Raw genomic sequence first — 16,179 nt, 5'->3', positions numbered from 1 at the left:
TGTCTTTCTGTGCTTGGGGACTATGATCTCGCACTCATGTGGGGTTCCTGCATAGTGCAAATTATCGGCCAGAAACGTGTGCGTTTTGTCCGTTTTACAGTGATGTCGCGTCCCTGTAGGAGTTGGGTCCATCGCGCTGCTCGGATTTGGCTTACTGTGCCGTCTTTTAGTCTGTTGTTCAATAAAAGCTGTATCGAGGTGTGCTCGGTCAAAATGGTTACTGGGTTGAGTCCGGTTATGTATGAGAAATACTGTACCTCCCAGAAAACCGCTAACAGGTGCCTCTCGCAGGCTGAAAATCCCTGTTCCACTGGATCTAAGACTCGTGAGGCATCGGCTACGGGTCCTAGATGATCGTGCCTTTCCTGCAGGAGTACGGCCAAAAGGGTTCGGTCTGTGGTCGCTACCTCTATCGCGTACAGGGAGTGTGGATCTGGGGCTTGCAAAGCGGGGGCTGTGCTCAGGGCACGTTTCAACGCATCCACAGCATCCGTATGCTGTGGAAGCCATTTCCATGGGGCCTGTTTCTTTAGGAGCTCGGAAAATGGGGCTCCTTTTGTGGCGAATCCGTCTATATGGTTCCTACAATATCGAACCAGCCCTAAAAATGGCCGGAGTGCTGTAACGTTTTGGGGCAAGGGCAAATTTACAATGGAATTGATATACATCTCGAAGCAAGCTATTTCACGCTTCCCATGTGTGAAGACCGTACCTAAGTATGTGACTTTTTCCTGAAGGATTTGGGCTTTCTTGGGGTTGATTTTGCATCCAATCATTGTAAGGAGTTGTAATGATTCAGAAAGAAGCAAGATGTGCTCTTCCTTGGTGTCCGTCTGCAGGAGCAAGTCGTCCACATACTGAACAAGGCATTCAGGGTGGGAAAATTTATATAATCCCTTTGCCAATTGTCTGTGAAAGATGGAGGGGGAGTTGCGGAGGCCTTGTGGACGGCACGTCCACGTGTGCTGCTGTCCCTGGAAAGTGAACGCAAATTTATACTGGTATGCTTTGTCCAGTGGTATGCACCAAAAGCCATTACTGATATCTAATACCATAAAAAACTTTGACTGGAGTCCCTGTCTCCAAATGGTCTCAGGACTCGTGGCAACAGTGGGGGCTGCTAGGGGAATCACTTTGTTCAATTCTCTGTAGTCGATGGTCAGTCACCATGATCCATCAGGTTTTCTTCCTGGCCAAATCGGGGCATTATTTGTTGATGCAACGGGTCGAATCACGCCTTGATTCAATAAACTTTGAATTATCTTGGCTATCTCTCCCTCAGCTTGCTGGGGGAAGCCGTACTGTTTCTGGGGCTTGGGATCGGGACCTGTAATGTTTACTACTCCTGGGATTTTGCCACAGTCGTGCTTGTGCTAGACGAATGCAGCCTGATGTCTTTTCAAGACCTCTCGAACTACTTTGTCTGTGGTAATGGTTTGTGGATCAAACCAGTACTCTCCTACTGAGCTGATTCTATGGGCATAATCTCCTACTGTGAGTGTGGCCGAATGATATGGTCGAGCGCTAACGCTGTGAATGGGTCGGGTATTGTTTCTGGGGGGGGGGGTGTTTGTGCGCTGATTCCTGTGGTAAACCACTGTTACACCTGTATTCGGTAATATAAGGTAGGACCTGTACTACAGGTTCGCCGGTAGTCCCTGCCTGCTGGCTCCGCCCAGTAGGCGAAAGTATAAATATGCGTGTCCTCATTCAGCTGCCATTTTGCCAGCTGCTGTGGGAGGCCACACATCTTAGAGCAAAAAAGCTTCAGTTGTATCCAACTCTAGTCTTTGTACAATTGATTGTGCATCAATTTATTGCTGTTAGAATTTCTAAAAGATGGACCTCCGAATCAAACCACATCGCCTGCAGCTGGATCCACAATCAAGCAACGCCAGAAAGGACTTTAATCACTGGCTAGCTTGCTTCGAGGCGTATATCAACTCAGCGACCACACCTGTTCCGGAGGCTCAGAAGATACAGATTCTGTACTCAAGGTTGAGCTTCAACATGCTTCCGCTGATCCAGGACGCCCTGAACTACGCCAAAGCCATGGCACTCCTCAAAGAAAACTACGCACAGAAAACAAACACGCTCTTCGCCAGGCACGTCAGGAAAGGCTGAACTAACTGAGGGGTCCAAGCACATAACTATGAGCTTCCCTTGCTCCGGCTCGTCTAAACCATACATGAGGGTTTGTTGTTTTACTAACTCGAAAAAGTGATGTCGGTCCGATGTGGAGTATCTTCTCATGGGCATCTCATAACTGGGTGATCGCTAATGGTCTGGTAGCGAGCGTTGAACTTGGACTTGTTTTTGGTGTTGCTGCACTTTGCGATGGCCATGACCGGGGTACCAAGACCAAGAGAGAGCGAACATATGGCAAACTCCTCTTCTTATATGACATTCTTATATTACAGTAGCTCCATAGCTCAGGGGTTAGAGCACTGGCCTTGTAAACCAGGGGTTGTGAGTTCAAATCTCACTGGGGCCTCCGCTGGAATTTTATTTTATTTGGGGAGGTTTAAAACTAATGTGGCAGGGGGATGGGAACCAGATTAGGAAGTTAGAGGTCAGTAAAGAGGCAACAACTAAAGCCAGTAAGGTACTGGATAATAAACTCAATGTGACTAAGGGGAAGAGTAGACAGGGAAGAGATGATGAACGCAAAGGGACAGGTGGTCTGAGGTGCATTTGTTTTAATGCGAGAAGTGTAGCAGGTAAGGCAGATGAATTTAGGGCTTGGATTAGTACCTGGGAATATGATGTTATTGGTATTACTGAGACTTGGTTGGGGGAAGGGCAAGATTGGCAACTAAATATCACAGGATGTAGATGCTTCGGAGAGATAGAGAGGGAGGTAAAAGGGGTGGAGGAGTTGCATTACTGGTCAGAGATGACATCTCAGCTATGATTAAGGAGGGCACGATGGAAGATTCGAGCACTGAGGCAATATGGATAGAGCTAAGAAATAGGAAGGGTGCAGTAAAATTGTTGGGACTTTACTGCAGGCATTCCAAAAGCGAGCGTGAAGTAGAGGTACAAATATGTAGACAGATTATAGAAAAATGTAGGAGCAATAGGGTGGTCGTGAATGGAGATTTTAACTTCCCCAACATTGAATGGTACGCATGTAGTGTTGGAGGCGTAGATGGAGCAGAATATGTAAAGAGCATCCAGGAGAGTTTTTTAGAGCAGTATGTAAATAGTCCAACTTGGGATGGGGCCATACTGGACCTGGTATTGGGGAATGATCCCGGCCAGGTGGTAGAAGTTTCAGTCGGTGATTACTTTGGGAATAGCGATCACAATTCCGTAAGTTTTAGAATACTCATGGACAAAGACGAGAGTGGTCCTAAAGGAAGAGTGCTAAATTGGGGAAAGGCCAAGCACAACAAAATTCGGCAGGAGCTAGGGAATGTGGATTGGGAGCAGCTGTTTAAGGGTAAATCCATATTTGAAATGTGGGAGTCTTTTAAGGAAAGGTTGATTAGAGTGCAGGACAGACATGTCCCTGTGAAAATGAGGGATAGAAATGGCAAGGTTAGGGAACTATGGATGACGGGTGGAACTGTAAGACTAGCTAAGATGAAAAAGGAAGCATACATAAGATCTAGGCGACTTAAAACTGATGAAGCTTAGGAGGAATATCGGGAAAGTAGGAAAAATCACAAACACGCAACAAAGAGGGCTAAAAGGGGTCATGAAATATCTTTGGCGAACAGGGTTAAGGAAAATCCCAAAGCCTTTTATTCATATATAAGGAGCAAGAGGGTAACTAGAGAAAGGATTGGCCCACTCAAAGACAAAAAAGGGAATGTATGCGCTGAGTCAGAGGAAATGGGTGAGATTCTTAATGAGTACTTTGCATCGGTATTCACCAAGGAGAGGGACATGACGGATGTTGAGGCTAGGGATGGATGTTTAAATACTCTAGGTCAAGCCGGCATAAGGAAGGGGAAGTTTTAGATATTCTAAAAGGCATTAAGATGGACAGGTCCCCAGGTCCGGATGTGATCTATCCCAGGTTACTGAGGGAAGCGAGGGACGAAATAGCTGGAGCCTTAACAGATATCTTTGCCATGATGTGGAGATGCCGGCGTTGGACTGGGGTGAGCACAGTAAGAAGTCTTACAACACCAGGTTAAAGTCCAACAGGTTTGTTTCAAACACGAGCTTTCGGAGCACGGCTCCTTCTTCAGGTGAATCCTGAAGAAGGAGCCGTGCTCCGAAAGCTCGTGTTTGAAACAAACCTGTTGGACTTTAACCTGGTGTTGTAAGACTTCTTACTGATATCTTTGCAGCATCTTTGAGCACGGGTGAGGTCCCGGAGGACTGGAGAATTGCTAATGTTGTCCCTTTGTTTAAGAAGGGTTGCAGGGATAATTCAGGGAATTATAGACCTGTGAGCTTGACGTCAGTGGCAGGCAAACTGTTGGAGAAGATACGGAGGGATAGGATCTATTCACATTTGGAAGAAAATAGACTTATTAGTGATAGGCAGCATGGTTTTGTGCAGGGAAGGTCATGTCTTACAAACCTAATAGAATTCTTTGAGGAAGTGACAAAGTTAATTGATGAGGGAAGGGCTGTAGATTTCATGTACATGGACTTCAGTAAGGCGTTTGACAAAGTTTCCCATGGCAGGTTGATGGAAAAAGTGAAGCCGCATGGGTTTCAGGGTGTACTAGCTAGATGGATAATGAACTGGTTGGGCAACAGGAGACAGAGAGTAGTGATGGAAGGGAGTGTCTCAAAATGGAGAAAGGCAACTAATGGTGTTCCACAGTTATACCTCTTCGGACCACTGTTGTTTGTAATATACATAAATGATCTGGACGAAGGTATAGGTGGTCTGATTAGCAAGTTTGCAGATGATACTAAGATTGGTGGAGTTGGATTGGATTGGATTGGATTTGTTTATTGTCACGTGTACCGAGGTACAGTGAAAAGTATTTTTCTGCAAGCAGCTCAACAGATCATTCAGTACATGGGAGTTGCAGTTGCAGATAGCGAGGAGGACTGTCAGAGAATACAACAAAATATAGATATATTGGAGAGTTGGGCAGAGAAATGGCAGATGGAGTTCAATCCAGGCAAATGCGAGGTGATGCATTTTGGAAGATCAAATTCAAGAGCGGACTATACGGTCAATGGAAGGGTCTTGGGGAAAATTGATGTACAGAGAGATCTGGGAGTTCAGGTCCATTGTACCCTGAAGGTGGCAATGCAGGTCGATAGAGTGGTCAAGAAGACATACAGCATGCTTGCCTTCATCAGACGGGGTATTGAGTACAAGATTCGGCAGGTCATGTTACAGTTGTATCGGACTTTGGTTGGGCCACATTTGGAATACTGCGTGCAATTCTGGTCGCCACATTACCAGAAGGATGTGGATGCTTTAAAGAGGGTGCAGAGGAGGTTCACCAGGATGTTGCCTGGTATGGAGGGTGCTAGCTATGAAGAAAGGTTGAGTAGATTAGGATTGTTTTCGTTGGAAAGACGGAGGTTGAGGGGGGACCTGATTGAGGTCTACAAAATTATGAGAGGTATGGACAAGATGGATAGCAACAAGCTTTTTCCAAGAGTGGGGGTGTCAATTACAAGGGGTCACGATTTCAAGGCGAGAGGGGGAAAGTTTAAGGGAGATGTGCGTGGGAAGTATTTTACGCAGAGGGTGGTGGGTGCCTGGAACGCTTTGCCAGAGGAGGTGGTAGAGGCGGGCATGATAGCATCATTTAAGGTGCATCTAGACAGATATATGAATAGGCGGGGAACAGAGGGAAGTAGATCCTTGGAAAATAGGCAACAGGTTTAGATAAAGGATCTGGATCGGTGCAGGCTGGGAGGGCTGAAGGGCCTGTTCCTGTGCTGTAATTTTCTTTGTTCTTTGTTCTTATGCTCGGGAGGGTTTTTGGGCTCTTTTGGACAATCCTTTGATTTGGGCCTTACTAATTGGGTGATCCCTGATCACTCCGTTCGATGCCTTAGCCAATAAGTGGGCAGGGATCTGGATGGCTGGCCGTGTCCCAAGCGGTCACTGTCCCTGTTTTTTGCGTTTCCCTTGAACAGGGAGTGGCGCCGAAATGTTTGGGACTGTCCCGGTTGCTCGAGTACCAGTCCTTTGTTTTGGTGAAGATGGGTCATCAAATGCTAATTGGCCCCATTAAAATGCTAATTGGACGGAGTTTCGATACCGTCTGGACTTCTTGCTGAGAAATATACATTTCAGGCTCTGAGCCTGTCTGAGTCTTGGCTTGTCCATTTTACCCACTAGGCTTTGCAAGTTTCTCCGTACTTAGTTGAAAGTGGCCATCCCAGATGGCTTCAAGTCAATGTCAATAGACTGGACACCATGTCCAAATGGTCAAAAATGGCCATAGGTCCTGTTTTCTCAACTCTCAGACAGCCAGCCATTCCAGGGGAGACAAGGAAACACTTCAAGGACATTCCAAAGTTCCCCCACGACTCGGGGGAATTTGCTACTAATGGCGACAACTTGTCCATCAAGTTGCCTCACGCTTTGAGTCACAACATCTTAATTGTTGGGCGGAGTTTCGGCAGAGAAGGAAAGAAAAAGCAGAAAATTTGACAATTCGGATCCCACTACCTCGTGCAATGTCCTGCCCCTCCATGTGCCTAAAACTCTGTGGGTTGTTGAGAATCAGCTTGTTCAGTCACACAAAGACCTGTGGTAGAAACGCATGACCCAGAGAGACATCATCCCCAAATCGAGGGACAGCTATCAACAATGACGGTATAATAGTGACAGTCAGTAATCAATTACAGTTAGAACAGCCATAGAGTCCCACCAATTCACCTACACAGCTGTTCAAACTTGATTGCATTGAAGACATTAGACATTATTGATGTAATGAGTTGTTTACAAATGAGTTTGTTGATTTTACAGAGGTAGTTGCAGCCTCACTCAGAGATATTTGACAGTTTATTCCTGTTGAACTTTACCTATTGCTGAGTGTCTCTGTACAAAGCTGTGTCCTCAGTGTGGCCACAACGGGATTGCCATATCTCTTGCCCAGATAAAAATTCATCACGGTAATAAACACCCTCAATCTGCAGGAGAGCAGCGAGCTCACTCTGGTTTCGAAGGCCTCGTTTATAGCCAATAAACACAGCTCTGCACCATAATCTTCCTGGCATTCCGAGAGTGCTCAGAATAGCCAAATTGTCCACCCTGATACCAAGGTGGAGGAAAAATGTATGGGATCTTTATAATCCCCTGAGCGGGCAGATGGAGCCTCGGTTTAATGTCTCATCTGAAAGGTAGCATCCTCCTTTCTCAGTTTCAACTTTTATGCTCAAGTCACTTTTTCAGCTCATCCAGGCCTGCCCGCTACAGGGTGATGTTATCATCTGTGGTGGTGGGATTCAAGCCAAGGACCCCAATGCATTGCTCTAGGGTTGTGGTTTACCAGTTCAGCGACCTATTCCACTCAGCCATACTTTCACAGGCCCATATTAAATTATTGAATAATATAAACATTTGCCCAGTATCCACACACATTCTGAAGACCATAAGATATAGGGGTAGAATTACGCCCAAGTCTGCTCACCATCCCATAACCCCGATCCAATTATTAATCAAGAACCTATCTATACTTGGCCTCCACAGCCCTCTACGGCAGAGTTCCACAGATTCACCACCCGCTGGCTGAAAAACTTCCTCATCTCAGTTTTAAAGGATCCTCCCTCAGTCTGAGGCCATGTCCTCAGTTTCTAATCTCTCCTACTGGTGAAACATCTTCTCCTTGTCCATTCTATCTGGGCCTCTCAGTATTCTGTAAGTTTCAATGAGATCCCTCCTCATCCTTCTAAATTCCAATGAGTACAGACCTAGAGTCCTCAATCGTTCCTCATATGACAGTTCCTTCATTCCCGGAATTATTCTTGTGAACCTCCTCTGAACCACCTCTAAGACCAGCACATCCTTCCTTAGATACGGGGCTCTAAACTATTCGCAATACTCCAAATGGGAACATATCAGAGCATAATACGGCCTCAACAGTACATCCCTGCTCTTGTATTCAACCCCTCTTGAAATGAACAGAGTGGATTGCTGAATTCCTTAATTTTTAAACTGGTCCTGATACTCACCAAGTGAGGCGGAGAGTGACATTGCCATTATCTTTATTAAACAGTATGAAATACAGTTGGTCATGAGGAGAAATATACGAATATTCAGGAGCAGGTTATGCCATTATGTGCAATTAACACACACAAACACCTTATGGATTATTACAATACCGAATACACTTAAAATGGCTTTCTATCCAACCAGTATTTGGAATACCTTTTCCAGAAACATTACAGGATTATCTATTGGTGTGGTACCAGCACTATTAAGGATCAGGACTATTGGGTTCCGGTGGCGGCCATGGAGTGAGTGGTCGCACATTTGGTAGCTCCCCATCTGACTGCTTCTCCAAGTCCTCCACTCTCTCCTGCATCCACTTTTGCTAGTCCTGCATCAGTCGCATCCCCGCTATCATCGAGGCGAACTGCTCATCGTGCTCCCCTGCCAACACCTCCAACTTCTGCCTGACCCTGGGCTGCCAGTCTCGTCTCCATGCAGTCAACCACCACCTTGATCGAGTCCACTGCCTGGGCCAGGTCCTCCAGACTCTCCCTTTGTTGCTGGGAGAACTTCTCATTCAAGAAGCTCACCAGCTGCTCCGTCGAGCTTTCCATGCCTCCCAGAAAGGGAGTTGCAGGATACGATGATGTTGAGAACAGGAGTTAGGAAGGCGAAGTTCTCGGAGATCTATAAGGAGCTGATGGAGTGGGAGGGAGACCCAATAGGGGAGGTGAAGAGAAATGGGAAGAAGAGTTGGGGGGGGGGGGGGGGGCGGAGTGTTGGAGGCTGGGTTATGGGAGGAGGCCCTGCAGAGAGTTAACGCGTCCTTGTCATGTGCCAGGCTCAGCCTGATCCAATTCAAGGTGGTCCACAGGGCTCATATAACTGTGGCCCGGATGAGCAAGTTCCTTGAGGAGGTGGGGTGATGTGGGGGAAGTCCTGCAAATCATGTGCACATGTTCTGGGCGTGTCCGAGGCTGAGGGGCTTTTGGCAGGGATTTGCGGACGTCATGTCTGAGGTCCTGCAAGGGAGAGTGACTCTCAGAGTTCAGAGGTGGTGATCTTTGGAGTGTTGGAAGACCCGGGAGCCTGGGGGTGGGGGGGGGGGGGGGGGGGGGGGGGGAAGGAGAGTCAGATATTTAGGCATTTGCTTCCCTGGTGGCCTGGAAACGGATCTTACTGGGATGGATGGAGGGACTCGGAGTCTCTGAAGTCGGGGGTATGGGTTAGTGACATGGCGGAATTTCTCAGGCTTGAGAAAATGAAATTCACCTTGAGGGGTTCGCTCAGAGGTGGCAGCCGTTCATCAACTTCTTCAAGAAAAATTAGACTGTCAGCAGGGTGGGGGGGGGGAGGGGGGGGGCAAATAAGTGACATTCAAGGGTAGGAAAACCAATGGCAGGAGGGCCGGTGGTGTGTTTTTATAGGCCATGTCGTTTGGGGTTTGTGTTCGGGGGGGATGATGGCTGATTTGTTGTGGGTTCTGTCCCTGTTGCATGTTGTTGTTGAAAAGTGTTAAAATTATAAATGCCTCACTAAAATATTTCTAAAAATAAACAATGTGGACTATTCTACCTATACATACCCATTACATAGAATATATAACTCAGCCAGTCTGACACCATCACATGCCACTCCTGGTCAGGTAAGGGTTGAAGTGGGTTTCGAATGGCTTTTGGTCTTTGGGACCCAAGTTCGATGAAAACCTCTGCTGTATTCTGGCTGCTATGTCCTAAAAATGACTTTGAGCAGGGTCAGCCACTGCGTTTGGTGCTTAAGCTAACACAAAGTTGATACAGATGATGGCTGGTGTGAGAAATGGAACTGACACTGAGTTAACGGCTGGTGTACAAAGGCCAGGATTGTGTGGAGATATTTAATGTTGACACCTGGAGCCCAAAATCTGACATCCTTCACTTTGACAAGTGCAAAGTGACAGAACAATGATGTCAAAATAAAAAGGGAGAAATAATTATCAAGGGGGACATTTCATCTGAACAAAGTTCTGGTTACTTATAGCCTCTTCTGACTAAGGGAAAGTGTATATAGAATCAGAATTCCTACAGTACAGAAGGAGGCCATTCAGCCCATCGTGTCTGCACTGACCCGCTGAAAGAGAACTCCACCCTGGGTCAGGCCCCACCCTATTCCCGTAACCCAGCACCCCCACCTAATCTTTTGGACACTAAGGGGCAATTTAGCATGGCCAATGCACCTAAACTGCACATCTTTGGACCAGAGCACCTGGAGGAAACCAAAAAACAGACATGGGGAGAAGGTGCAAACTCCAAACAGACAGTCACCCAAGGCAGTAATTGAACTCAAGTCCCTGGTGCTGTGAGGCGGCAATGCTAACCACTGTGCCACCGTTCCGCCCAAGTGTTGGTTAAGTATGGCTCTGCAATTAAGCAGGAGAGGGGTTTTCTCCTATTCCTGGAGTTCTGACAGGGTACATAGAACATAGAAGAGTACAGCACAGAACAGGCCCTTCGGCCCTCAATGTTGTGCCGAGCCATGATCACCCTACTCAAACCCACGTATCCACCCTATACCCGTAACCCAACAACCCCCCCTTAACCTTACTTTTATTAGGACACTACGGGCAATTTAGTATGGCCAATCCACCTAACCCGCACATCTTTGGACTGTGGGAGGAAACCGGAGCACCCGGAGGAAACCCACGCACACAGGGGGAGGACGTGCAGACTCCACACAGACAGTGACCCAGCCGGGAATCGAACCTGGGACCCTGGAGCTGTGAAGCATTTATGCTAACCACCATACTACCCTACTGGGATTCTCTTTTTGTTAATAAATTTAGAGTACCCAATTTTTTTTTCCAATTAAGGGGATATTTAGCGTGACCAATCTACCTACCGTGCACATTTTTGTGGGGTGAGACCCATGCAGACACTGGGAGAATGTGTGAACGCCACAGGGACAGTGACCTGGGGCCAGGACCGATTCCGGGTCCTCGTCACCATGAGGCATCAGTGCTAACCACTGTGCCGCCCAAGACTGGGATTCTCTGCAGAATTTCAGGTGCCACATTTGTAACTAAGCTCCACACCAGGTGATATTTAACACAGTTATCACCACGTTCAAATCATCATCGCAAGGTTGTATTCTGAAAGAAAGAGATTGATTATTGTGGAGGCAGCTGACTTGTTTGAGAGATTGCAGGCGCAGATGAAGGAGGCAAGCTCCCAATAGAATTGTGTCTTCACCAACAGTAGGACAGATTCAGGCCCACAGAATGGGAACAAGTTCCATTAATCAGACACACCTCGTGAGTTTGGAAGTCCATTATTCTAATGCATTGGTGGACTTGTTTCTAATTGTCTGAACTATCCAGTATCCAACATGAACAGGCAGACTGAAGGTGATAATGGACATAAGAGACACTAAGAGTGGGTCTCCTGTAACACCTACCGATTGAGTGTTCCTGTCGACTCTTTGGATGTAAATCTTATTGCACTTGATTTGATATAGAGTTACAGAAGTCACATAAAGTTGTGATTCCATGCTCAATGAGCTGTAACCCAATGTTTGACCTACCTCACCCTGATACTGAAACAATCTTTATATTATGATGTAATGTACACTGTCACCTGCACACAAACTTTGTGTACTGTATCTGGAGTGAGTTTTGAGGTTGGCTTAAGCTGATGATTCAGTGTTAGAATTTTAGCTGATGGTTCAGTGTTAGAATTTTAGCTGATGGTTCAATGTTAGGATTTTAGCTGATGGTTCAGTGTTAGGATTTTAGCTGATGGTTCAGTGTTAGGATTTTAGCTGATGGTTCAGTGTTAGGATTTTAGCTGATGGTTCAATGTTAGGATTTTAGCTGATGGTTCAGTGTTAGGATTTTAGCGGGCAAGTACAGTGTTAAGTGACAACAACCCATCAATTTACGAGTACAGAACTCCGCTAGAAAATAATAACAATAAATGATCAATTGTTTACACTAGCACAACCAATTACTCCTCTAGTGTGCAACAATGGTTTAAACTCTACACTCTGTCCAGGGCAAGGGACAATTATCCCCAAGACATATTAAGACAAAGTGAACAGATCTAAATAAGCAGTATTAGGTTAATAAAATTCAAGAATAGTGATGGAGTAATAATACTGCTGAGCATCTTGAGGCTTTGTGTGGAAGCTTCCATTGTTCACAGCGTGATTCCTAGTTGCTGACAGTTGCGTTGTCTGGGGAGAGTGGCTGCATATTCATATAAATAACCTCCCTCAGGCCTTTGTAAAAATGTAAATCTGCTCCAACTGACAGAAAACCCTGTGAATTACAAAGAACATTAGCCTCCATATCAAATTTAGGAAGGTCAAAAAAATGTTTTAAAATCAAAAACCAACTCCAGCCCACCCAGTTTGGATGTTAATGGAGGTAAGTGGTGGGGTGGGTTATGAGGCCAGTTGGTGATTTAATTTTAATAAGGTTGTGTGCCTTTCACGTAAGCACTGTTTTAAACTGAATGCTGGGCAATCAGCTTTCTTGGGTCTCAAAACACAGCAGCTGAAATGTGAGGACAGTGCTTTTCCAACTCAGCTTATGGCCTCCCCCCCTCCAAATCTTCCCCCAATATTCATCCGTGTCCCTGGTCGACTCCTGTATGTCTACGGTCCCTCCACATAAGTAACCCCTCAGACTCCATGTCCATACGCCACACACGTGTAGGCTCCCCACCCATGCCTAACCCCGATTTATAGGTGCAAAGTTTATTCAAAAATGGGGTCCTGGTGTTAAATGCATTGGAATATCCAGTAAACGGACAATTCTGGAACATTGAGACTTCGAGGGGTTTTTCTCTTTAGTTATGAGAGAGGGGATTCCTGGAATCACATCCTTCCTTCCACAGTTACACTCAGAGGAAGAGTTGTATGTGAGGTTTGTGGTGAATGTGTAACTAGTAATTCACACTGTACCTTACTGTTGTCCCTGTGGGCCCCATCAGTGAGCCACTGTGCGGCTCTGCCCACAGGGGGTGATGAGGTGCATGTAGAGGTCTCCGCCCTAGGCTCCTCCCCCTTTAGGGAGTATAAGTGCTGCGGTCCTGCGAGACCGCCCTCAGTATCGTGCAGTCGCAGGCAGGCTCAGTTGTAAGCCAATTAAAGCCACAGTTTACTCCAACTCGTGTCTCTCAGTGAATTGATGGTCGCATCAAGGTTACAGTGAGATGGGAAACAAACTTACAATATTACAAGCTGAATGTGTAGTGGATCAATTGTGTTTCCTTCCGCATATGAGGGAGTATGCATCTGCACACTGGCATGACCTTTACATTGTATAGGATTTATATACTTTAAAGTTACATGCATGAAGCACTACATGGGCTAACATATGGTAACATGTATGAAGCACGACATGGATGATATATTGTATGGTGGTGTATACAGTGTAATCGAGAGCATGTTGTTTTGGGTCTAACTTGATGGAATTGTTCAACTGTTCCATATCAGACTTTACCAACTTGGTAACAGATTAATGTAAATAATTAGCAAAGGAGGTGCAGTGTGTTACAACATTACCCACCATGTGGTTTTTCATAGTCTCATTGATGAAATCAATTCCTTCAGGGAGTGGAATCTGTACTCCTTCCAGAGTCCGTTCTAAACAGAGAAAGAATAAAAAGGGACTGATAGTAAATCTGGTGTTAGAGGGCGAGTTTGCAACTTTAACACTATTTACATGTTCCTTCCGTTATGTACGGAACACAACAAGCCATCTGTTCTGATGGATTGGAATCAAATCTTGGCTTTCAAATGTGGAATTCATAATTATCTGCAGACAAAAGGTTAGCAGGGATATGAGAAAAGGGCAGGGGAACTTAGTTAAGTTGTTTTCTCAGAGAGGTGGCCCCGACATAATGGGCCAAATGGTCTGCTTCCATAGAACATAGAACGATACAGCGCAGTACAGGCCCTTCGGCCCTCGATGTTGCACCGACATGGAAAAAACTAAAGGCCATCTAACCTACACTATGCCCTTATCATCCTTATGCTTATCCAATAAACTTTTAAATGCCCTCAATGTTGGTGAGTTCACTACTGTTGCAGGTAGGGCATTCCACGGCCTCACCACTCTTTGAATAAAAAACCCACCTCTGACCTCTGTCCTATATCTATTACCCCTCAATTTAAGGCTATGTCCCCTCGTGCTAGCCACCTCCATCCGCGGGAGAAGGCTCTCGCTGTCCACCCTATCTAACCCTCTGATCATTTTGTATGCCTCTATTAGGTCACCTCTTAACCTTCTTCTCTCTAACGAAAACAACCTCAAGTCCATCAGCCTTTCCTCATAAGATTTTCCCTCCATACCAGGCAACATCCTGGTAAATCTCCTCTGCACCCGTTCCAAAGCTTCCACGTCCTTCCTATAATGAGGCGACCAGAACTGTACGCAATACTCCAAATGCGGCCGTACTAGAGTTTGTACAACTGCAACATGACCTCATGGCTCCGGAACTCAATCCCTCTACCAATAAAGGCCATCACACCATAGTACTTCTTCACAACCCTATCAACCTGGGTGGCAACTTTCAGGGATCTATGTACATGGACACCGAGATCCCTCTGCTCATCCACACTACCAAGAATTTTACCATTAGCCAAATATTCCTCATTCCTGTTATTCTTTCCAAAGTGAATCACCTCACACTTCTCCACATTGAACTCCATTTGCCACCTCTCAGCCCAGCTCTGCAGCTTATCTATGTCCCTCTGTAACCTGCAACATCCTTCCGCACTGTCTACAACTCCACCGACTTTAGTGTCGTCTGCAAATTTACTCACCCATCCTTCTGCGCCCTCCTCTAGGTCATTTATAAAAATGACAAACAGCAACGGCCCCAGGACAGATCCTTGTGGTACGCCACTCGTAACTGAACTCCATTCTGAACATTTCCCATCAACCACCACTCTCTGTCTTCTTTCAACTAGCCAATTTCTGATCCACATCTCTAAATCACCCTCAATCCCCAGCCTCCGTATTTTCTGCAATAGCCGACCGTGGGGACCCTTATCAAACGCTTTACTGAAATCCATATACACCACATCAACTGCTCTACCCTCGTTCACCTGTTCAGTCACCTTCTCAAAGAACTCGATAAGGTTTGTGAGGCATGACCTACCCTTCACAAAACCATGCTGACTATCCCTAATCATATTATTCCTATCTAGATGATTATAAATTGTATCTTTTATAATCCTCTCCAAGCCTTTACCCACCACAGACGTTAGGCTCACCGGCCTATAGTTACCGGGGTTATCTCTACTCCCCTTCTTGAACAAAGGGACCACATTTGCTATCCTCCAGTCCTCTGGCACTATTCCTGTAGCCAATGATGTCATAAAAATCAAAGCCAAAGGCTCAGCAATCTCTTCCCTGGCTTCCCAGAGAATCCTAGGATAAATCCCATCAGGCCCCGGGGACTTATCTATTTTCACCTTGTCCAGAATTGCCAACACTTCTTCCCTACGCACCTCAGTGCCATCTATTCTAATAGCCTGGGTCTCAGCATTCTCCTCCACAACATTATCTTTTTCCTGAGTGAATACTGACGAAAAGTATTCATTTAGTATCTCGCTTATCTCCTCAGCCTCCACACACAACTTCCCACCACTGTCCTTGACTGGCCCTACTCTTACCCTAGTCATTCTTTTATTCCTGACATACCTATAGAAAGCTTTTGGGTTTTCCTTGATCCTACCTGCCAAAGACTTCTCATGTCCCCTCGTTGCTCGTCTTAGCTCTCTCTTTAGATCCTTCCTCGCTTCCCTGTAACTATCAAGCGCCCCAACTGAAACTTCACGCCTCATCTTCACATAGGCCTCCTTTTTCCTCTTAACATGTTCTAACATTTTATGATTCTACTCTATAGAGTGCAATGCTAAAATGGCAATATTACTCTACGCTCTTTGAAAATGCCTCAGTATCCCTAGGAGTCCCTCAGAGTGGAAAGCAAACAGATAGGCCTCAATTCAGCTGAATTAGCTGGAGTGGAGCATCAAATAACATGAATGGGCCTCCTCCTGGGTTCCTGCCCTCTCTGTGATTTTACACTGGGGCA

At 46.0% G+C, this 16,179-nt stretch overlaps 1 protein-coding gene and 1 non-coding gene across 10 annotated transcripts in view; one reads left to right on the top strand and one right to left on the bottom strand.

Moving 5' to 3' along the window:
• Positions 1-16,179, bottom strand: part of LOC119969356 (phospholipid transfer protein) — a 268,237-nt gene that overhangs the window by 5,255 nt on the left and 246,803 nt on the right. For 8 of the 9 annotated variants that reach the window (XM_038802893.1, XM_038802891.1, XM_038802887.1 and 5 more), the window contains one exon: positions 13,644-13,720. In XM_038802893.1, coding sequence (XP_038658821.1) covers positions 13,644-13,720 — 77 coding nt within the window. Of the gene's footprint in view, positions 1-11,663; positions 12,390-13,643; positions 13,721-16,179 lie in introns of those variants that run through there. The other variant, XM_038802892.1, reaches the window with a different exon arrangement.
• On the top strand, positions 2,422-2,494 carry trnat-ugu. The gene has a single exon. It is a non-coding gene; the product is annotated as a tRNA-Thr (tRNA).

This window comes from Scyliorhinus canicula, chromosome 7, assembly GCF_902713615.1.
Source record: "Scyliorhinus canicula chromosome 7, sScyCan1.1, whole genome shotgun sequence".
Lineage (NCBI taxonomy): Eukaryota > Metazoa > Chordata > Chondrichthyes > Carcharhiniformes > Scyliorhinidae > Scyliorhinus > Scyliorhinus canicula.
The sequence above is the reverse complement of the archived record's forward strand: the minus strand, read 5'-3'. Positions and strand labels throughout refer to the sequence as shown.